This window comes from Salvelinus sp. IW2-2015, linkage group LG4q.2 (genome assembly GCF_002910315.2).
Source record: "Salvelinus sp. IW2-2015 linkage group LG4q.2, ASM291031v2, whole genome shotgun sequence".
Taxonomy (NCBI): Eukaryota; Metazoa; Chordata; class Actinopteri; order Salmoniformes; family Salmonidae; genus Salvelinus; species Salvelinus sp. IW2-2015.
In genome coordinates this window covers 14,065,956-14,089,604 of record NC_036843.1, presented here as the reverse complement: position 1 = coordinate 14,089,604, position 23,649 = coordinate 14,065,956, and the positions used below count along the sequence as shown (strand labels likewise).

General features: G+C 45.1%; 1 protein-coding gene across 2 annotated transcripts; it reads right to left on the bottom strand.

The window, feature by feature from the left end:
• Window positions 1-13,626: 13,626 nt before the first annotated feature.
• Window positions 13,627-22,306, bottom strand: napba (N-ethylmaleimide-sensitive factor attachment protein, beta a). Of its 2 annotated transcripts, none has more exons than XM_023986762.2 (10): window positions 22,084-22,306; window positions 20,356-20,438; window positions 20,158-20,274; window positions 19,689-19,735; window positions 19,379-19,456; window positions 19,188-19,243; window positions 14,329-14,413; window positions 14,133-14,237; window positions 13,912-13,980; window positions 13,627-13,790 (listed from the first exon to the last, which is right to left on the bottom strand). In XM_023986762.2, the coding sequence occupies exons 1-10, from the start codon at window positions 22,179-22,181 to the stop codon at window positions 13,638-13,640; spliced, it is 891 nt and encodes a 296-aa protein (XP_023842530.1). In that variant the 5' UTR covers window positions 22,182-22,306; the 3' UTR covers window positions 13,627-13,637. The 2 variants fall into 2 exon arrangements, with proteins under 2 accessions (XP_023842530.1, XP_023842529.1); XM_023986761.2 differs by lacking the exons at window positions 19,188-19,243; window positions 19,379-19,456; window positions 19,689-19,735; ... (1 more) ...; window positions 20,356-20,438; window positions 22,084-22,306 and adding exons at window positions 14,630-14,685; window positions 14,770-14,847; window positions 15,128-15,174; ... (1 more) ...; window positions 15,634-15,716; window positions 17,362-17,582.
• Window positions 22,307-23,649: the final 1,343 nt, after the last annotated feature.

Genomic DNA, 23,649 nt, shown 5'->3' with positions numbered 1-23,649 from the left:
ACCGGAAGTGCGCAAAGTATAGTCAAAGACTTGTATAACTTAACCAAAGATTGACCACTGCCCGTCGTTTCACATTTTTTTTCTTAAACAAGTCAGTCAAGACTAATTAAGAACAAATTCTTTATTTACAATGACGACCTACCTAAAGGGGGACGGGGCTGGAAATAAAAATCTAAATACAGGACAAAACACATCATGACAAGAGCACCACAACACTACATAAAGAAGACCTAAGACAACAACATAGCATGCAGCAACGCATGACAACACAGCATAGAAGCAACACCACATGACAATAACATAGTAGCACAACAACTATGGGAGCACACAAACATGGTACAAACATTATTTGGCACAGACAAACAGCACAAAGGCAAGAAGGTAGAGACTTACAAAACAGTTGAAGTCGGAAGTTTACACACACTTAGGTTGGAGTCATTAAAACTCGTTTTTTCAACCACTCCACAAATTTCTTGTTAACAAACTATAGTTTGTGCTAGTCGGTTAGGACATCTACTTTGTGCATGACACAAGTAATTTTTCAACAATTGTTTACAGATATTTCACTTATATTTCACTGTATCACGCTGTACCCAGCCCCACCATACCCCTGTCTGCACATTATGCCAGAATCTATTCTACCACGCCCATAAATCTGCTCCTTTTATTCTTTGTCCCCAACGCTCTAGGCGACCAGTTTTGATAGCCTTTAGCCGCACCCTATCCTACTACTCCTCTGTTCCTCGGGTTGATGTGAGGTAAACCCAGGCCCTGCATGTCCCCAGTCACCCTCATTTGTTGATTCTCTGTGATCGAAAAAGCCTTGGCCTCATGCATGTCAACATCAGAAGCCTCCTCCCTAAGTTTGCCTTACTCACCGTTTTAGCACACTCTGCCAACCCTGATGTCCTTGCCGTGTCCGAATCCTGGCTTAGGAAAGCCACCAAAAATTCTGAGATTTCCATACCCATACTATAACACTTTCCGTCAAGATAGAACTGCCAAAGGGGAGAGGAGTTGCAATCTATGCAGAGATAGCCTGCAAAGTTTGTCTTACTTCTCCAGGTCTTATGCCCAAACAGTTCGAACTTCTAATTTTAAAAATTAATCTCTCCCGAAATAAGTCTCTCACTGTTGCCGCCTGCTACCGACCCCCCTCAGCCCCAGCTGTTGCCCTGGACACCATCTGTGAATTGATCGCTCCCCATCTAGCTTCAGAGTTTGTTCTGTTAGGTGACCTAAACTGGGATATGCTTAACACCCCGCAGTTCTACAATCCAAGCTTGATGCCCTCAATCTCACACAAATCATCAAGGAACCCACCAGGTACAACCCTAAATCCGTAAACATGGGCACCCTAATAGACATTATCCTGACCAACCTGCCCTCCAAATACACCTCTGCTGTCTTCAATCAAGATCTCAGTGATCACTGCCTCATTGCCTGTATCCGCCACGGGTCCGCGGTCAAACGACCACCCCTCACGTCAAACGCTCCCTAAAACACTTCTGCGAGCAGGCCTTTCTAATCGACCTGGCCGGGTACTACCTGGAAGGATATTGCCCTCATCCCGTCAGTTGAGGATGCCTGGTCATTCTTTAAATGTTAATTCCTCACCATATTAGACAAGCATGCTCCGTTCAAAAAATGCAGAACCAAGAACAGATATAGCCCTTGGTTCACTCCAGACCTGACTGCCCTCGACCAGCACAAAAACATCCTGTGGCGAACTCGACATAGCATCGAAGAGCCCCCGCGATATGCAACTGTTCAGGGAAGTCAGGAACCAATACACGCAGTCAGTCAGGAAAGCAAGGCCAGCTTTTTCAAGCAGAAATTTGCATCCTGTAGCTCTAACTCCAAAAGTTCTGGGATACTGTAAAGTCCATGGAGAACAAGAGCACTCCTCCCAGCTGCCCACTGCACTGAGGCTAGGTAACACGGTCACCACCGATAAATCCGTGATATTCGAAGACTTCAACAAGCATTTCTCAATGGTGGCCATGCCTTCCTCCTGGCGACTCCAACCTTGGCCAACAGCCCGCCCCCTCCGCTGCTACTCGCCCCAGCCTCCCCAGCTTCTCCTTTACCCAAATCAAAGAGTAGCCACGGTTCTCTAAACAACGCTGCCCCACGGAGTGAGCCCCTTAGATGTTTGCACTGATTGAGAAAGAAGAAGTTCGGAGAAACCCTGGTCGCACTAGGGACCGCCCATACAAATCATGCTCGGCTGCTGAACCTGGACACCCCGCCTACTTGTCTGGACGTAAAAACTGTTCCCCTCGCACCGCCACATGGTGTTTTCCGTCGTGCTTGTGGAAGGCTACTTGAACATTTGACCCAAGTTAAACAATTTAAAGGCAATGCTACCAAATACTAATTGAGTGTATGTATACTTCTGACCCACTGGGAATGTGATGAAAGAAATAAAAGCTGAAATAAATCATTCTCCTATTATTGTGACATTTCACATTCTTAAAATAAAGTGGTGATCCTAACTGACCTAAGACAGGAATTTTTACTCTGATTAAATGCCAGGAATTGTGAAAAACTGAGTTTGAATGTATTTGGCTGAGGCGTATGTAAACTTCCGACTTCAGCTGTACATCACGTGAAGCAGCCACAAAGGTCAGTAAGAGTGTCCATGATTTAATCTTTGAATGAAGAGGTGGAGATAAAACTGTCCAGTTTTAGTGTTTTTTGCAGCTTGTTCCAGTCGCAGTGAAATGAAAAGAGTGACCCAGGGATATGTATGCTTTGGGGACCTTTAACAGAATGTGACTGGCAGAACGGGTGTTGTAACCATTTATTATTCTAATCTCTTTTCTGATATTTTCTTAAAACTGCATTGTTGGTTAAGGGCTTTTAATTAAGCATTTCACTGTAAGGTCTACTACACCTGCTGTATTCGGTGCATGTGACAAATACAATTTGATTTGTATGTGGAGGATGAGGGCTGCGGTAGGTATCTCAGATAGGGGGGAGTGAGGCCTAGGAGGGTGTTATAAATAAGCATCAAATAGTAGGTATTGCGACGGGTATTCAAAGATGACCAGTTTACACAGGAGTATAGAGTGCAGTGATGTGCCCTATAAGGAGCATTGGTAGAAAATCTGATGGCCGAATGGTAAATGGACTCCCGAGTGGCGCAGCGGTCTAAGGCACTGCATCTCAGTGCTATAGGCGTCACTACAGACCCTGATTCGATTCCAGGCTGTATCACAACCGGCCGTGATTGGGAGTCCCATAGTGCGGCGCACAACTGGCCCAGCATCATCCAGGTTAGGCCATCGTTGCATTTCGCTACACTCGCAATAACATCTGCTAACCATGTATTTGAGAACAATCAAATTTGACTTGCCTAGTTAAAAAGGTTACATTTAAAAAATACATTAAAAAAAAGTAAAGAACATCTAGCCACTCCAGAGTACCCTTACCTGCCGATCTATAAATAGTGTCGTGGCAATTTCCTGTATTACCAAATGAGGAGAGTTACAAACCACACACCAGTCAGAGTTATACTTAAACTTCATCTTTAATTATATGAGCTTCACCATAGCCCTTTGACTCTCAGATCAATTCAGTGTCTATAATGAATTCTGAGAGTGCCTACAAAAGAATACCAAGATATTTTATAGCCAAGATACACTCCTCTCAATTTACATGACGAACCACAGATCTTAGGAAAACTTCACAAAGGGCCTTTTACTTGAGAAAGGAGTATCCCATAGCCAGATAGCATTAGCTATAAATTATCGTTCAGTTTGGTCTCTAAGACGAGCTTCTAATCTCGTTCCTGGTACTTCATAGTACCAAAACATTACTTCATCCAAGGCATAACTCAATTGTCAACTCTATATTCTCCCATCTCAAGTAAACCCCCTCTTCTCCCCACTCCTGGACAAGCTCACTGAGGGGAGTGACTTGCGCACAGACATTGTGGAGCCAAGAGATAATTGGTTCCCCCTTAATCACGCCATCCCTTCACATGGTTTAACAGATACATTCACATATGAAGACAATGTTGCATTCTGACCTCTCCCATTCTGATATTCTGCATATTACCAGATCTGTAAAAGACAAGCCTGACCTCTCCCATCTCTGGGCCCCAAGTGACTTTTCCCTAGCTGAGAAGGGAAAGGTGCAACTGCCAACAGTATAGTCCAAAGGGAGACATTCTAATGACAAGTATCTCACATAAGCATATTATGTAAATAAAACATCTTATTTATCTATGTTACCCAACTAATTCTGATTCATCCTCCACAATAGTCATAGTGGGCAGAGTCAAGCACGAGATAGCAAGATCCTATTGGCGCATTCTAGCAGACATTTGCATATTTCCATTATGGATGCCTACTCTGAAGTGCGCATTAACTCAATTCGACATTGTATTGTCACAAATAGAACAATAAATACACAGAACGAGACAGATATTTCACCGGATGTATAAATGTGAAGGTTGGCGCACTCGCAAACACTTCACAATGTATTTCTTTGTAGGCTATAAGCCTCAATATAATTAAGCAATAAGGCAGGAGGGGGTGTGGTATATMYSCKATATACCACAAACCCCAGAGGTGCCTTATTGCTATTATAAACTGGTTACCAATGTAATTAGAGCAGTAAAAATAAATGTTTTGTCATACCGTGGTATACATATACCACAGCTGTCAGCCGATCAGCATTCAGGGCTTGAACCACCCAGTTTAAAATTGAAATAATATAACCAAAATAAATGTATTTTGGCTCCCTGTCTGGCTCCTGACCTATTTAGTGTTTATATGCTGTTTAATATGACATTTAGCTTATTTAAAATGATGACCACTTCATACATTCACCTTTTCATGTTTATTAAAATACTTAATTCAAATCCCATGGTTTGGTTTGAATAATTCAAAACCAAAACGTAGGTCCAGGTAGTCACAAAAATAGATGGGTATTGGTTAAATTGGGGGGTTTCAATTAATTTGGAACGGCCGTTCTTTTCTCCTGTGAGTGCGGAGCAGTTTTTAACAGAGCGTTTGGAAAGGACATGTTGCAGTGCTCCATGAGCGGGATTTCCGACCGCTCAACTCCGCTCACATACTCTGTAACCAACTATAGACAATTTATACACATTCATCATTACTACCAACACACCAAGAGTGAGTTAGCTATATCGACAATTCTATTTTTAGTAAGAGAGTGTTTTCCATACAAGGGTAGAATAGATGGATACTAGATTGAGTTATTCTTATTTGCTAACGTTAGTCAAAACTAGAGTGAAAAGACAAACACGTTTACTCTGCTGAAGGTAACTAACGTTACCAGTTTAGCAGTGACTACCAGGACTGTAAATTAGCTAACGTATGTTATTTACCTAGTCCAGCTAACATTACGTTACTTCTAATCAAGAATATTCTGCTTTGTTGTGAAGGTATCACATCACTTCTCAGCTGTCGTCTAAAATCCGTTCAGCCTGAAAATCCTTCTAATAATCTTTGGTCACCATATACATCATTCTTGATAGCCGCAGACCACGGGCAGCATCTGGATAAAACCCTGGTAGGTAGAATGGTGAAAAATAACTAAATTTCGCGCTTGTTTGTAATTAACACCGCGAGACAGAACACCACACGGGCATAATGACAAACGTTAGTGGAAAAACAAACGTTTAAAAAAATGTGCAAGTTAACATTTCTCAGATTACTATGTGTTGGTCGTTTGAAGTAAACAATGCCATGAACCAAATTCATGGGTACGCCCCATCTACCTGGTGAGTTCATGGGCACGTTCCATCTACCTACTGGAGGGGTTTCTGCATTCGCTGTGAATGCTGGCCTTTGTGGTTCACTATGAGCAGACGAATACACAGGAAGTTGAACTGGCCAGATTGGACCTTGTGCAGGTTGGTAACAGATGGTGGACAACGGGCCAAAAGTGTCAAGTTTGGGCGGCAGACATGAAGGAAAAAACATAACTGTTACCAACTTAAATGTAAATACTTATTGAAAATATCTGCAATCAGTCTTTAAACTGTCACAACAAATACTTCTCTTGCATTTTGTATCTTAGGTTTCTGGCTGTAATGGGTGCCAAGGACCTGAAGTCGACAGTGTGGCAGATGCTACCTTGCATTCTGTCAAACAGTCTTGCCATCATTGCCGCCTGTGCAGGGGATGAGGCCTGTTTCAGGAACTTGTTTCTGATGACCATTCTTCACAGTAAGATTTGATATTAAATGTGTTACATTTGTTTTGTGTACTTTTAAGTAAATTCTTAAACGTGTTTAAGACCATGTGGGATTCAACTGTAACTCCATGTTCTTTCTTTGTGTATAGGAGCCATTCGGAAGAACCCTGCAACCCGGGATGCCACGGATGAAGGGGTCCAGATTCAGATCAGCCGTTACCTGAAAGGGGACTCTGATTGTGTTGGCAGTGCACAGGGGAGAGGGATCCACTGCAGTGAAGGTCAACATCAAGTCTCGGACCACCCTGTGTCAAAGCCAGCCCCTTTCCCCAAGCCACAAGACTACTCCAACAACTGAACCCTGGACTGACTACTTCACCACACACTTACCATTTATTCATATTCTGTACACATCAAGAATGGTCCACCACCCAAAAGACATCCAGCCAACTTGACTTAACTGTGGGAAGTATTGGCATCAACATGGGCCAGTATCCCTGTGGAATGCTTTCGACACCTTGTAGAGTCCATGCCCCGACGAATTGAAGCTGCAACTCAATATTAGGAAGGTGTTCTTAATGTTTTGTACTCTACGTATATACTTTCATATAATAATTATATGCTGTAACTGCACTGTACTGATTCCACTCACTATACAAATGGGCAAACAATGTCCATAGCCTACTATGTCCCTATAGGCTTTTAAAAAAAATCTTATTTTCATTTACATATTTTGTTTTATCTGCATGCTTCTTGTACTTGATTTAGTATTTTCATTAGCATATATTTACAATGTTACTTATTTTATTACTATGACACCTGTGTCACCATTGCACTGTGTGAGAAGCCTGCAAGTACATGACAATAAAATTAGATTTGACTGGATTTGATTTGTAGTTATTAGTGGATCCAGGCGACCAGGACTGCACTCGTTATCTGATATCCAGTATTTTGCACACATTTTATTTTACAGTAATTTTCCAAATGAACATGGCATCCAATGTACCTTGAATAATAAAAAGCAATAAATATTGATAAAAATAAGTGGCGATAGGGAGAAGGCATGCCCCTGGCATTATGTTCAAAAATCTTCTTGCCTCCCGCTAGCAGCAGTAGTGTCGCTAGTCGGGAGAAGGGCGGGTCATGGGTGGGTGGGCTGTGTGAGGAAAATGGCACGTGAACGGCAGGAGCACGGCTGCCGCTTGACAGGCGCCCGTGAATGAGGCGACTGGAAAAAAAAGCTGTTGCACGGTGTGCGACCACTCTGGAGGGACGCCGGCCTCGCGATTGCTCATTGCTAACTGGGTACTCACACGAATCCTCTCAGGATCCCTCCCCCTTGACCCATTTTCCTCAACTTTCTTCACTGCCTCAGCATATGACACCCTCTGCTCTACTCTAACCCTGGTAACCTCAACCTGCTTCTCTCACACCGGACATTTCTGATCTTCAGCCCCATGGGCATCCCTACAATTACCACATACCGCTTCATTCCCCATTGCTACACCTTCCTTTGTCTCATGCCCTTCTGCACACTTCTCACACCTAAGAACCTCCCTCCTACACACTGCTGCCACATGCCCATAAGCTTGGCACCTGTAACAACTTAATGTATTTGGCACATAAGCTTGTACAGGATAACTGACATATTCTAACATCACTTTGTCTTCTGTTTCACCACTCACACCACCATGTCTGCGCTGCACCAAACGACGAGCATCACAAACACCGGGAATCTTTCCCTTCAGTTGGTCCACTTTCACATTTACCGTTACCCCAGTAATCACAAGTCACATCGCTTGTCCCAATTGGTTTGGCCCAAAGCGCCTGCTCCCTCTGACCAGCAGAAAAACAAACAGTCACAAGACTACTTCTGGTTACCTTCACCGATTCCACAGCACCAAACTCCTTTTTCACCAACCCTGAAACCACAAATGGATCAGCCAAAAGGCAGGGTCCACTTTCTCCAGAAATGTCACTCCTACTGTCACAGACTCATCTTTATCCTGACCATCGGTGCAAGCATCTGGCTCTGAGGACTTCACCGAAAGTGCCTCCTCCGATAAATTGCCCTCATTAACTTCCATTTCTCCTCCAGACCTCGATATGGCGTACGGCTCACTCTGCTCCTACTTTCTAACATTCTTCTTTGACAAACCAACTCTCTTTTTTCCACAATTTTACCCTACTCAAGCTCACCCTCTTCCTCCGTCTCTCTCTTTGACCTCCAAATTAATCATAGAGGGCAGAACAAGCAAGGAGTTGGGCAGAGCCAAGCACAAGCTAGTGAGATCCTAATGCATTCTAGCATTTATTAGCATATTTCTGTTAGGGAACGCCTACTCTGTGAAGTGTGAGTGTGCATTCTAGAAAACGTAGTCCACTCGGTTTGTTACAGATTCTTGTTGTGGAAACAGAAAACTGTATGGTGATCAAATCTTTTATCGAAATTTGCAGAATGTCGGCCAAAATCTATCTCGCTCCATCTTCTCTCACTACCGGACACTGGGCTTCCTCTCATCACAATATTTGGTAGTGAGTGGAAATGCCAATGCGATGCTTCACATTTATACATCTGGTTAAATATCTGACTCAATGTTCTATCTATGATTATACAGATGGTAGAGCTTCATACTGTATATAGTATATAATGTACAGTCATTGGCATAGAGTCACAGAATTACATGTGATTTATAGGATCTTTATTTAGTCTGACGTCTTGAAAAAAATACTCAGTTGTATATTTATATTATTCTGATGTGGCTCATGGAATAGAATGCATTTTTATAATGTTGATTGTAACAATAGGATACATTAAATGGTACAACACAGAAACTCAAGAGTTGAGGTGACATTCATGCAGTCTGTCACACCTACACCCGCTCCCCCTCTCCAGCGCACAACGTCGCTGGTCTACTAACCACCGGTCCAGGCGCCATCATTACGCACATCTGCTCCCCATCATTACGCACACCTGGACTTCATCACCTTGATTACTCTCCCTTTACTTAGCCCTCAGTAGCCTCAGTCATCAGGCAGTATTGGGGTTGTTCACATTCAGTATGCTTCTCCCTTTTTGATTATTTGGCTTGTTCATGTTTATTAAACTCACCTTCTGCACCTGCTTCCTGACTCCAAGCGCATACGTTACAGAATAATGCCTCAATAATTATGGAACCAGCAGAAGATAAAGAGATCTACCAGACGGTCGGTGAATAGGAATACCTACTTTGCCAACACCGCGATCTGCTGACGCAACTAAAGTGCGGCTATGGATGAGGTCGAGGTCCTCCACTGCCTCGACATCACCCGAGAGGTTTCACCTCCAACTAGCGGAGGGCCTCCAACCACGAGTCGTCTCAGCGAGCCAGCTGCCCAGCCTACCCAGCAGTCCGCCCAGGGAGGCGATGCCCGAATGTCCCTCCCGGATAAGTATGACGGGACTCCATCCAAATGCCGTGGCTACCTACTCCAGTGCTCCCTCTATTTTTCCCATCTCTCCTCGCCCTCCTCCTTTGGCCATCCTGCGGCAGAGCGTGAACCCATGGAGGTAGGGGCCACACACCTCTTTGTGGCAGAGCGGCGTCGCCGGAGACAGCTGGGGCTGTGTTCCTATTGCGGCCAGGAGGGGCACCAGCTTCAGCGGTGTCCGATGCATCCCAACCCAGGATGCACTGGGGCAGAGAGGCGGGCCCGTGATCACCTGTCTGTAATGAACACGAAGGGAGACAGAGAGCTGGTTTCAAGCGCAGGGCGCAGCAGGTGTTTATTGGTAAAGGAACACAGGAGGAGGCAGGTAGCTGGATCCAGGGGCAGGCAGAAGGTCATACACAGGGGGTCCAAAAGGGCAACAGTACAGGCAGGGTAAAAGCTAGTAACGTAGTCCGGGAGATCAGGCAATAGGTAGATAACAGGAAATCTGATAGGCTAAAGTATAGGCAGGGAATAGGCAAAAGGTGTCGTTAGTGAGGCAGGCAAAATCGTTGGCCCCGTGTTTTGGTAAGTAGATGTGGACATCCGCCAGGCTCTGGAGAATTAACCCACGCCTGCTACCTGCTGTCCTGAGTGCATCTACATCCCCACGAGGTTACGAGACCGACTGTTGACCTGGGCACACACATGGCCTTGTGGACCCCGAGCCAGACCAAAGCCCCTGCGGTGGACGAGTGATTCCAGCATGCAGAGGAAGTTTGGAACGCTGCCCACGTGAGGCTCCAGCGCGCTGTCCGCTACCAGAAGGAGCAGGTGGACCGCCACCGCAATGAGGCTCCCGTTTTCCATCCTGGTGATCGCGTCTGGCTCTACCAAGAACCTCTCGCTTCACCTGCCCTGCCGGAAGCTGAGCCCCCGGGTTTGTGGGGCCCTTCAAGGTCCTCCAGAGGGTCAACAAGGTAACATATTGGTTACAACTCCCCACCAACTACCGGATCTCACCCTCTTTTCATGTTTCCCTCCTCAGGCTGGTGGTTCCTGGTCCCCTGGCTGATGCCATCCCCTGTGACACCCCTCCGCCTCCCCTGGACATCGATGGGAACCCCGCCTATGCCGTCTAGTCCCTACTGGACCCCTGACGTCATGGGGGTCGGCTTCAGTACCTGGTGGACTGGGAGGGGTACGGTCAAGAAGGAGCGCTGTTGGGTCCCGGTGGCTGACTTCCTGGACCCCAACATCGTCCGGGATTTCCATCTCCGCCATCCGGAACGGTCCGCTCTTCGCCCTCGGGCCCGTACTAATGGCCCCATCTCCAACGCACAACGTGGCAGGTCTACTAACTCTTTGATTCAACTAGGGTGAAAGTTAATCAACAATATATACAACTATAATAATAGTGTTATTAAAAATAGCATAAAATAAAAGTAAGAACAAAATTCCATACAAATGTGATCCTTTATTGGTGTTGCTTTATATGGAGTGTGTGTGTGTGTTTGTGCGCCCGTGCATGTGCGTGTCAGGTAGGTATAGTCTGATCTGGTGTATGTGACTGTGTGTGCCTGTGTATGTGTGGACAGCCAGGGGTGTGTGAGAAGCTTGGATGCAGAGAGGTGGAGGATGGAGTTAAAATGCAGGGCTGAGCGTATCAGACAGCGAGCCTGCGAGGTTAGTATGCTCCCCCCTTGTGTTTGTCCAGCCCCAACAGGGTATCAGCCCAATAGCAGCGCATGGAGCATTATTCCTAGAGACCAGACAGCTGTAGCCGGAGCACAGACCCACAGAGGCCAGAGACATCCCCGGGTCCTGGGCTGCAATAGTGGGAGGGGTTTCCTTCCTGCATTATGACTGCATCATCCAAGCTCTCCAGCATCAACAGGGTTCTGACACACACACACACACAAACAAGGAAAACACTTTGATTGATGCATGCACGCACAAAAACATGCCTACACACACTCACACGCAACTCTCCTTGTTCTTGAAGACAAACTTATTCAGCTTGAGGTCTCTGAGCACCAGTCCGTTGTCATGGCAATGTGCCACGGCCAGCACCAGCTGTCGGGACAGGCATCGGGTTCCATTTGCTGGTAGCCGCCGGCACCGGGCTCGGAGCAGCGCCTCTGGGTTCCCATAGGAACGTGGGAAGAACAAGTAAGCATGGGGATCCTCGACAACCACATCACACAGCTCGATGATGTTGGGTGGGGGGTGGGGGGCAGGCAGTAGCATGAACACAGAACCTACCGTGAGACAGGAAGCACCTAGAACACAGAAACACTGTTGAGAGGTCATACAGATTCTACAATATTAGCCTATATTATAGATGGAACACCTGGAATACAGGAATACTGTTGAGGCCCTATATGAAACCAGTAGGACAAGATCTGCATTATGGTGTTAGCACAGCCTACAAACAAACACAGGCCTATTGTACATGAGCATCAACTGTCCTGTTTCTGTTGAGCTTGGTGGCACATGCAGCAAGAAGAGGAGATGAGGGGGAAAGGCTGGAGTTTGGAGACAAGGAGAGAAGACACATGATGGTGCTCCCTTACCTCCTTTCATCTCTTTTCCATCTCAATAGTTGGCTTCCTCTTCTAGTTTTCCAAAATAAATAATAAATATCTTAATATTTTAATCCACCGACCTTGCACACCAGCTCGTTTATATAGGCTACTCTGCTAGCGTGTCGTGGAACACACCTTCCACGTTGTTCATTATTTTCCATAGAATGCATAGCTCCTCGTTGATTATCCCTTACATAGATCCATCGCTCTATCTCTTTCTCACACACAAGGCAGCAAATGCAAGTTTGTTGAAGTTTTATTTTTTGTACATTATGCACGTGATAATGAACATAGCGATACATTGAGTTAACCTACTTTGACAATAACACTGAACACACACATCATTACCATGGCAACATGCTGAGAGGAATACACACACAGCACAAAAGCACAACACAGCAACACACTACAACACAGACACTTCCCCTAACCTCTGACTCCTAACACCTGTGTAGATCTGAGAGAACTGAATGTGTGCTTATACCTATCCAATTTCTTCCAGATCATTAGTGTCTAGCGGGCTAGGGGACGTATCTACGGGGTAGTGCATAAGGATCCAGGGGTTAAGGGAAGTGTGTAGAGGCTAGTGGAAGTGTGTAGGGGCTAGGAGGATTGTCTAGGGGTGAGGGGAGAAGTGTGTAGGGAGTAGTGTTGTGATATGAGGGAGGGGCAAAAGGAGAGGAAAGTAAAGGGTTCAAACATATATACATATTTTCATAGGAGAATAATCAATAGAAACACGTTTATAACAGAGGACTCTGTTATTATAATTATTAACACACCGTTATATGACCATGATACAGTCCCACAGAACAAGTGTTCATTCCCTTTGGTTTCTCTCTCGCTCACACACATGCGTACACACACACACACACACAAACATACACACACACAACTACAACAAGCACTGGCACAGATATATTGGCTTCAATGTGATACATTGGACGCACACACACACACACACACACACACGACCTTTACATACACTATCTGTATAGCCCTACACTTTAAAACATGAACCTGTACAGGGTCCAATCAAGGGAAGATATTCAGTGGACAAGTTAGGAAGGTTAAGTGTGTCATACACTGTAAAAAAAAAATTGTACTGATTCACATTAAAAACATGAGTGTAAGAGTACCCTACTTAACTAAAAGATCAAGTTGTATAAACATGTATACTATAATGTATCTAATAATTTGTCAACTGTTTTTTCAACTCCTGGGTAACTCCTACTTGTAAAGTTGAAACAGCTAACGTATTTGACAGTGTGAGAGTCTGAGGGGAGATATGGTAAGACATGATGAACTACAGAGTCATGGAGTTCTTTACACTGAACACATCAAACACATAGAGACCTGTCTCCCTAACCCTATATCTCTCCTCCATCCCTTTCATCTCTCCATCCTCTCTCCCTACCCATATCTTTCTCTATCCCTCGCCCCCAACCCACCCCTCTTTTCTCTTTATTTGAGATCTCCAGCATCTCCCTGGATGGTCTTCTTGATACGGAGCAGCATGGTGGTGAGCCATTGGTCCAGACGAGAGATGGAGTCAAACTCTTTAACAGCTTCAGTAAACGCCTCYCAGTTCTGCTCCTCATGGGCATCCAGCAACTTCTACAGAGAGACAGAGAGGGGGAGATGGGTGTGGGCTCGTGAAGAAGGAAGCTATGCTGTTAAACGAGCAGCGTGAAGTCTTTTACACACACGCACACACAAAGGCGCTCATTGTGTCTACCTTCAGCAGCTTGCACTCTCTGGAGTCTGCGAAAGCAGGAAACATCTCCTCATACTTCTCTATGGCCAGCTATAAAAAACACAAAACGCACACACAATCACTAATAATTGACAGGTACTCCCTCGGTTCAGTTGGAATAATATGAAGAATGTGTCTACTCCGTGTGTCTTGCTTCAAAACAAGAAAACAACTACCACTAATAATAATGATAATAATAATACCTTTGCATTGAGTTCATCCACTATGAAGTGACAGAGGGAGGCTTTAAAGAAGTACTCTTTGGCATTATACTTCAGCAGGGGGTTGTCCATGGTATTGGTGGCCACCTGACACACACACACCATTACATCACTGTGACATCCCTCAGAGAGAACCGATCATCACATTTCAGGGTTATAAAATGCAGGCAAAACACACCTGCTCGTAGATCTCAATGGCTTTCGGATACTGCTCCAGCTGAGCACTGTAGTGGCCCACCTTCAGCAGACACTTGTTAGCAGAACTGAGAGAGAGGAGAGAGACAGCGAGAGAAGGAAGGAACAGTACAGGTCCCAGCATAGAGACCTGGGGAACCCCTCATGACAACTCCCCCTGAACCCTAATTTCTATGATAGAAAGTACTTGAGTAGTATAATACAATAGCATTTGAGTAATAGTAGAGGGTAGCATAACTGAATGGTATAGTATTCATTTATACTAAACATCATAGGAGACTCACCTGTTGGACTCCTCCCCTTTATAATAATCGGCTGCCTGCTCATAGTGGGCGATCGCCTGGGCAACGAGACACACACATAAAGTATTGTTCATATGGAGTTCTGTGTGTGTGTGTGCACGCGTTTTGTGTGTGTTCCGTACCTTCTCTATGTCCACCAGCTCAGACTCATACACCTCTGCGATGGTGATGTGATGTTTGGCTGCAATAGTAAACCTACCCTGTAATACACATGTGGATTATTAGGACAGAGATGGAGAATAACATGTCGATTCCAACAACGCTGATACAGAATCACTAGAATATACAGTACATACTGTATCAGCCTTCATATCGGGCGGTCTCAGCCGATGATGGCTAGAAAACATAGCCCCCTTCACACACAGTACATGCACAATTGCACATAGAAACGGGTGAAGCAGGTTCAAGATGAAAGTGGTATGGTTAGAGGTCACAGGTTAGGGATTAGAGGTCAGGGCTCAAGGGTTAGACTAGGCTTACCATGTCAGTGTAAATATCGATGGCTGCATTTAGACAGTTGATAGCCTCTACAAGGAAGAGGAGGAAAGGGAGGAGTGAAAGAGGGGAGAGAGAAAGAGAAAAGGGGGCAGGGATATATATGAAGGGAGCAGAGAGTAAGAGAGGTTAGGTTTTCCCACCAGAGAGGGTCAGAGAGAGACCAAAGACAAAAGCATACTTTACCTACTATTAGGGACTAATATCAAAGGGGAGGGTCCCAGATGTCAGGGAGGCTTTGCCCTCTAGTCTAGTATGTTTTGGAGTGAGTGGGTGTGGGTACGTGTTCCTACCCTGAGGGTCAGCCTTCTTGTAAGCGTTCCCTGCGTCGACGAAGCTGGTGGCTGAGTCCAGTTTGTTCTGCAGCTGCATGTGGAGCCGGGCCCCCTGGCAGAACGCATTACCAGCAGCTACACACACACAAACACATAATGATCATATCTATGGAACGTATGTAGTATTTCAGCTGTATGTATGTGTGAGTGACCCACCGGTCCAGTTCTTGGCCATCTTGAACATGTTGGCTGCTCTGGCGTACATCTCACATGCATCTTCTACTTTGTGGTGACTTCCCCTGAAATACACACATATTCACACAAACATTTAACAACACTGTAAGGTATATGAGTTCTAGACCTGGACACCATCAGAAAATGTGTTTTTGTCTAGTGGGTCTCATTCAGGAGGATGCAAACTGAACGTTGCCTACTGAAGAAAATCTATACTGAACAAAAATATAAATGCAACACGCAACAATTTCAAAGATTTTTACTGAGTTACACTTCATAGAAGAAAATCAGTCAATTGAAATAAATTCATTAGGTCCTAATCCATGGATTTCACATGACTGGGCAGGGGCGCAGCCATGGGTGGGCCTGATAGGGCATAGGCCCACCCACTTGGGCGCTAGGTCCACCCACTGGGGAGCCAGGCCAAGCCAATCAGAATGAGTTTTTCCCCACAAAATAACTTTATTAGAGACAGAAATACTCCTCAGCACCCCCCTTCCCCTCCTCAGATGATCCCGCAGGTGAAGAAGCCATATGTGGAGGTCCTGGGCTGGCGTGGTTACACATTGTGAGGCCGGTTGGATGTACTGCCAAATTCTCTAAAATGACGTATGGTAGAGAAATTAACATTACATTCTCTGACAACAGCTCTTATGGACATTCCTGCAGTCAGCATGCCAATTGCACACTCCCTTAAAACTTGGGACATCTGTGGCATCGTGTTGTGTGACAAAACTGCACATTTTAGAGTGTCTTTTATTGTCCTCAGCACAAGGTGCACCGGTGTAATGATCATGCTGTTTAATCTGCTTCTTGACATGCCACACTGGTCAGGTGGATGGATTATCTTGGGAAATGAGAAATTAAATGCTCACTCAACAGGGATGTAAACTAATTTGTGCACAAAATTTGAGAGAAATACGCTTTCTGTGGGTATAGAAAATGTCTGTGATCTTTTATGAAAAATGGGACCAAGACCGTACATGTTGCGTTTCTATTTTTGTTCAGTATATTGAATATCTCATGAATAGAGCTGGCCTACTCTACATGTCAGAGAGCCATGTCTGTTCTGCAGAATATATTATGGGCCGCTACCAATAAGCACCCTGCTGTTTTCGGTAATGAGCAACAACCCGGGCCGGGTGGCGCAGCGGCTACAGATCCGGGTTCGATACCGGGCTGTGTCGCAGCAACCAGGATATCCCTGTCCCGCGCACGCACGCTGATATGGTCGCCAGGAGTAGGTGTTTCCTCCCACACACTGGTGCGGCTGGCTTCCGGGTTAAGCGAGCAAGAAGCAGTGTGGCTTTGCGGGTCGTGTTTCGGAGGACGCATGGCTCTCGACCTTCGCCTCTCCCGAGTCCGTAAGGGAGTTGCAGCGATAGGACAAGACCGTAACTACCAATTAGGGGTAGAAAAAAAAAAAAAAGAAGCAACAACCCCGGTGGTTAAATGGTACATGTTGTCAGATGACCTGAGCACAGAACATATTTTCCCCGAGGCCTGACTGCGACAAACAGGACCGCCCACCCCCTCACTACTGCAAAATTATACTTATAATCCATTTATATTAATATAGGCCTAACCATCATACAGCTAACCAATACACTCGCGATGTGTTGTGTCCAATGTCAAGAAAAATCGACACATGAATCTGCGCTCGTGTACTGACTCGGTAGGCTACATGAGAACCAGGGCATCTCATCTCACCCGAACATCCCTCCCAAGAACGAGCCGGATGATTTGACCTTCTTGTCTGCTTCGGCCATCAGCTGCATGGCCTCCTTCTCTTTTCCGGAGGTATCCATCGCTGTTTGGGCTGAGTGTGTGTCGTCGACAAGGTAAAAACAAATATTACGCAGAATCCGTTCAGCTGGGAATGGATTCCGAGAGATGGTGCTGATGAGAGTCCTCCTCGGTCGTATGACTTTATCTATTGATTCCCTCATGGTGCATTACCGCCACCTATCGATCTGGAGAAAATTAACAGGTTTGACTCCAGCACGACTTATTTGTAAGAATCATACTGCATTTATATATTTTTTTTCTACCATAACAAGTGCACTATATAGCGTTTCATACAAGACTGAAAACAAAACTCTGCAAAGTATGTTTTATGCATTTGAGACTTGAGAGGTTCTTCTGAAAAATCCTGCAGCGAAGCGATGCGGAAGTTGCGTCAAATGGCTCCAAAGTTGAAAACATAAACAGAGCCATCAACAGAAACGGTCGTTTTGTTAACTACTATTGTTTGCTAGCTATTACATTTTCAATATAGCTCATTATTAAAGCAGCGTAACCAAAGAATATCGATTAATCTTTCAAGTTTGTCTTCAGAGAAGTCACGTTCGCTTCCCCAACAAGAAACTCGGGTGAGCAGCAACGTTCGTCTTCCAATGACTAGCTAACGTTATCTGTTCTTCTAGTAGCAGGTGAGGTAGCTAATTTTAGCTAAGTGGTAACGTTAACTTTTCAGCATAAATTGTGAGTTTGATAGCTGGAGAGGAAACGCACGGCCTCCCCCAGTGCTCAAAGAGGTATGGGTCAGACACACACATAGTTAGTCTGAGGTAAGTGTAGGTAATACTAGCCTCTAACCAGCCTCTAAATATCCCCTAACCCCTCAATGATGTCCAAGTGACCCCTTGGTTTCGGGACAGCACTGACAACATGGTGGATACTTGTGAAGGTAGGGGTGATTGTTAATTCAGCATCTCTTGCTCTGTTTACCTGTGTCGTCTCAGACCACTCTGGACAGACTCTGTCCTTATAAAGGATGGGCCCTCTACTTCACTGAATGTAGGTGTGTCTATGTACATACACACTGCGTGTGTTTCCTGTGTGAAGGTTTCATACAGAGTTCTCCGTATATGGAGAAAATCAAAGTGTTTGAACAGTACTTCACCTCACAGATACACCATTGACAAAGATGTCAAAAACATAGTCTGAGGACATTATTTTCAGCTCTGAAAATAGTAGCCTTTGGTGAGAGGGCGAACTTAGTGTGTGTGGGATGAGTTTGAGCATCAGGGCAGTGTGTGATATTAGACTATGGTGGACTATAAGCGTCTGGTTGAGGATAAGGAGGTTTGTATGGCTCTGCCGGACCAATCAGCTAAGAGAACAACCAGAAACCACCCTCCACTGTTTGGGACTCGCAATACACCAGGTACACACACACACACACACACACGTCACTGAAGGTAGGTGTGTCTATGTATTTTAATGCGTGTGTGTGTGTGTCAGTTTTGACGGAGGACTTGGAGAGACATGCTGNAGAGAGAGAGAGAGAGAGAGAGAGAGAGAGAGAGAGAGAGAGAGAGAGAGAGAGAGAGAAACATAAGGAACAGCATAGGTCCTAGTATAGAGCTCTGGGGAACCCCTCATGACGACTCCCACTGAACCCTAATCTCTGTTATAAATAGTACTAGTAGTAGTATAATACCAAAGCATTTGAGTACAGTATAGTAGTAGTAGAGTGTAGCATAACTGAATAGTATAGTATTCATTTATACTACAGAACACTGGATACTCACCTGTTGGACTCCTCTCCTTTATAATAATCGGCTGCCTGCTCATAGTGGGCGATTGCCTGGGCAACCGGAGACACACACGTAAAGTATTGTTCATAAGGAGTTAGATGTGAGTGTGAGTGTGTGTGAGTGTGAGTGTGAGTGTGAGTGTGAGTGTGAGTGTGAGTGTGTGTGTGTGTGTGTGTGTTCCGTACCTTCTCTATGTCCACCAGCTCAGACTCATACACCTCTGCGATGGTGATGTGATGTTTGGCTGCGATAGTAAACCTACCCTGTAATACACATGTGGACAACACTGATACATAATCATTAGAATATACACTGTATCAGCCTTCATATCGGGTGGTATCAGCCAATGATGGCTATAAAACAAAGCCCCCTCACACACAGTACATGGACTATTGCACATAGAAATGGGTGAAGCAGGTTAAGATGACAGTGGTATGGTTAGCGGTCACAGGTTAGGAATTAGAGGTCAGGACTCAAGGGTTGGACCAGGCTTACCATGTCAGTGTAAATATCGATGGCTGCATTTATACAGTTGATAGCCTCTACAGGAGAGATGGGGAGAGGGAGGAGTGAAAGAAGGGGAGAGAGAAAAAGAAAGGGCGGCAGAGAGATAAAGAAAGAGAGAGCAGGGAGTAAGAGAGGTTAGGTTTTCCTACCAGAGAGATTGAAAAAGAAAGAACACAGACAGAAACATACAGTACCTACTAGTAGGGACTACTATTAGGGAGGCTTTGCCCTCTGGGGCGGCAGGTAGCCTAGTGGTTAGAGTGTTGGGCCAATAACTGAAAGGTTGCAAGATCAAATCCCCGAGCTGACAAGGTAAAAATCTGTTGTTCTGCCCCTGAATTAAGGCAGTTAACCCACTGTTCCTAGGCTGTCAATGAAAATAAGAATTTGTTCTTAACTGACTTGTCTAGTTAAATAAAAGTCAAATAAATAAATAGTCTAGTATGTGTGTTCCTACCCTGAGGATCAGCCTTCTTGTAAGCGTTCCCTGCGTCGACGAAGCTGGTGGCTGAGTCCAGTTTATTCTGCAGCTGCATGTGGAGCCGGGCCCCCTGGCAGAACGCATTACCAGCAGCTACACACACACAAACACATAATGATCATATCTATGGAACGTATGTAGTATTTCAGCTGTATGTATGTGTGAGTGACCCACCGGTCCAGTTCTTGGCCATCTTGAACATGTTGGCTGCTCTGGCGTACATCTCACATGCATCTTCTACTTTGTGGTGACTTCCCCTGAAATACACACATATTCACACAAACATTTAACAACACTGTAAGGTATATGAGTTCTAGACCTGGACACCATCAGAAAATGTGTTTTTGTCTAGTGGGTCTCATTCAGGAGGATGCAAACTGAACGTTGCCTACTGAAGAAAATCTATACTGAACAAAAATATAAATGCAACACGCAACAATTTCAAAGATTTTTACTGAGTTACACTTCATAGAAGAAAATCAGTCAATTGAAATAAATTCATTAGGTCCTAATCCATGGATTTCACATGACTGGGCAGGGGCGCAGCCATGGGTGGGCCTGATAGGGCATAGGCCCACCCACTTGGGCGCTAGGTCCACCCACTGGGGAGCCAGGCCAAGCCAATCAGAATGAGTTTTTCCCCACAAAATAACTTTATTAGAGACAGAAATACTCCTCAGCACCCCCCTTCCCCTCCTCAGATGATCCCGCAGGTGAAGAAGCCATATGTGGAGGTCCTGGGCTGGCGTGGTTACACATTGTGAGGCCGGTTGGATGTACTGCCAAATTCTCTAAAATGACGTATGGTAGAGAAATTAACATTACATTCTCTGACAACAGCTCTTATGGACATTCCTGCAGTCAGCATGCCAATTGCACACTCCCTTAAAACTTGGGACATCTGTGGCATCGTGTTGTGTGACAAAACTGCACATTTTAGAGTGTCTTTTATTGTCCTCAGCACAAGGTGCACCGGTGTAATGATCATGCTGTTTAATCTGCTTCTTGACATGCCACACTGGTCAGGTGGATGGATTATCTTGGGAAATGAGAAATTAAATGCTCACTCAACAGGGATGTAAACTAATTTGTGCACAAAATTTGAGAGAAATACGCTTTCTGTGGGTATAGAAAATGTCTGTGATCTTTTATGAAAAATGGGACCAAGACCGTACATGTTGCGTTTCTATTTTTGTTCAGTATATTGAATATCTCATGAATAGAGCTGGCCTACTCTACATGTCAGAGAGCCATGTCTGTTCTGCAGAATATATTATGGGCCGCTACCAATAAGCACCCTGCTGTTTTCGGTAATGAGCAACAACCCGGGCCGGGTGGCGCAGCGGCTACAGATCCGGGTTCGATACCGGGCTGTGTCGCAGCAACCAGGATATCCCTGTCCCGCGCACGCACGCTGATATGGTCGCCAGGAGTAGGTGTTTCCTCCCACACACTGGTGCGGCTGGCTTCCGGGTTAAGCGAGCAAGAAGCAGTGTGGCTTTGCGGGTCGTGTTTCGGAGGACGCATGGCTCTCGACCTTCGCCTCTCCCGAGTCCGTAAGGGAGTTGCAGCGATAGGACAAGACCGTAACTACCAATTAGGGGTAGAAAAAAAAAAAAAAGAAGCAACAACCCCGGTGGTTAAATGGTACATGTTGTCAGATGACCTGAGCACAGAACATATTTTCCCCGAGGCCTGACTGCGACAAACAGGACCGCCCACCCCCTCACTACTGCAAAATTATACTTATAATCCATTTATATTAATATAGGCCTAACCATCATACAGCTAACCAATACACTCGCGATGTGTTGTGTCCAATGTCAAGAAAAATCGACACATGAATCTGCGCTCGTGTACTGACTCGGTAGGCTACATGAGAACCAGGGCATCTCATCTCACCCGAACATCCCTCCCAAGAACGAGCCGGATGATTTGACCTTCTTGTCTGCTTCGGCCATCAGCTGCATGGCCTCCTTCTCTTTTCCGGAGGTATCCATCGCTGTTTGGGCTGAGTGTGTGTCGTCGACAAGGTAAAAACAAATATTACGCAGAATCCGTTCAGCTGGGAATGGATTCCGAGAGATGGTGCTGATGAGAGTCCTCCTCGGTCGTATGACTTTATCTATTGATTCCCTCATGGTGCATTACCGCCACCTATCGATCTGGAGAAAATTAACAGGTTTGACTCCAGCACGACTTATTTGTAAGAATCATACTGCATTTATATATTTTTTTTCTACCATAACAAGTGCACTATATAGCGTTTCATACAAGACTGAAAACAAAACTCTGCAAAGTATGTTTTATGCATTTGAGACTTGAGAGGTTCTTCTGAAAAATCCTGCAGCGAAGCGATGCGGAAGTTGCGTCAAATGGCTCCAAAGTTGAAAACATAAACAGAGCCATCAACAGAAACGGTCGTTTTGTTAACTACTATTGTTTGCTAGCTATTACATTTTCAATATAGCTCATTATTAAAGCAGCGTAACCAAAGAATATCGATTAATCTTTCAAGTTTGTCTTCAGAGAAGTCACGTTCGCTTCCCCAACAAGAAACTCGGGTGAGCAGCAACGTTCGTCTTCCAATGACTAGCTAACGTTATCTGTTCTTCTAGTAGCAGGTGAGGTAGCTAATTTTAGCTAAGTGGTAACGTTAACTTTTCAGCATAAATTGTGAGTTTGATAGCTGGAGAGGAAACGCACGGCCTCCCCCAGTGCTCAAAGAGGTATGGGTCAGACACACACATAGTTAGTCTGAGGTAAGTGTAGGTAATACTAGCCTCTAACCAGCCTCTAAATATCCCCTAACCCCTCAATGATGTCCAAGTGACCCCTTGGTTTCGGGACAGCACTGACAACATGGTGGATACTTGTGAAGGTAGGGGTGATTGTTAATTCAGCATCTCTTGCTCTGTTTACCTGTGTCGTCTCAGACCACTCTGGACAGACTCTGTCCTTATAAAGGATGGGCCCTCTACTTCACTGAATGTAGGTGTGTCTATGTACATACACACTGCGTGTGTTTCCTGTGTGAAGGTTTCATACAGAGTTCTCCGTATATGGAGAAAATCAAAGTGTTTGAACAGTACTTCACCTCACAGATACACCATTGACAAAGATGTCAAAAACATAGTCTGAGGACATTATTTTCAGCTCTGAAAATAGTAGCCTTTGGTGAGAGGGCGAACTTAGTGTGTGTGGGATGAGTTTGAGCATCAGGGCAGTGTGTGATATTAGACTATGGTGGACTATAAGCGTCTGGTTGAGGATAAGGAGGTTTGTATGGCTCTGCCGGACCAATCAGCTAAGAGAACAACCAGAAACCACCCTCCACTGTTTGGGACTCGCAATACACCAGGTACACACACACACACACACACACGTCACTGAAGGTAGGTGTGTCTATGTATTTTAATGCGTGTGTGTGTGTGTCAGTTTTGACGGAGGACTTGGAGAGACATGCTG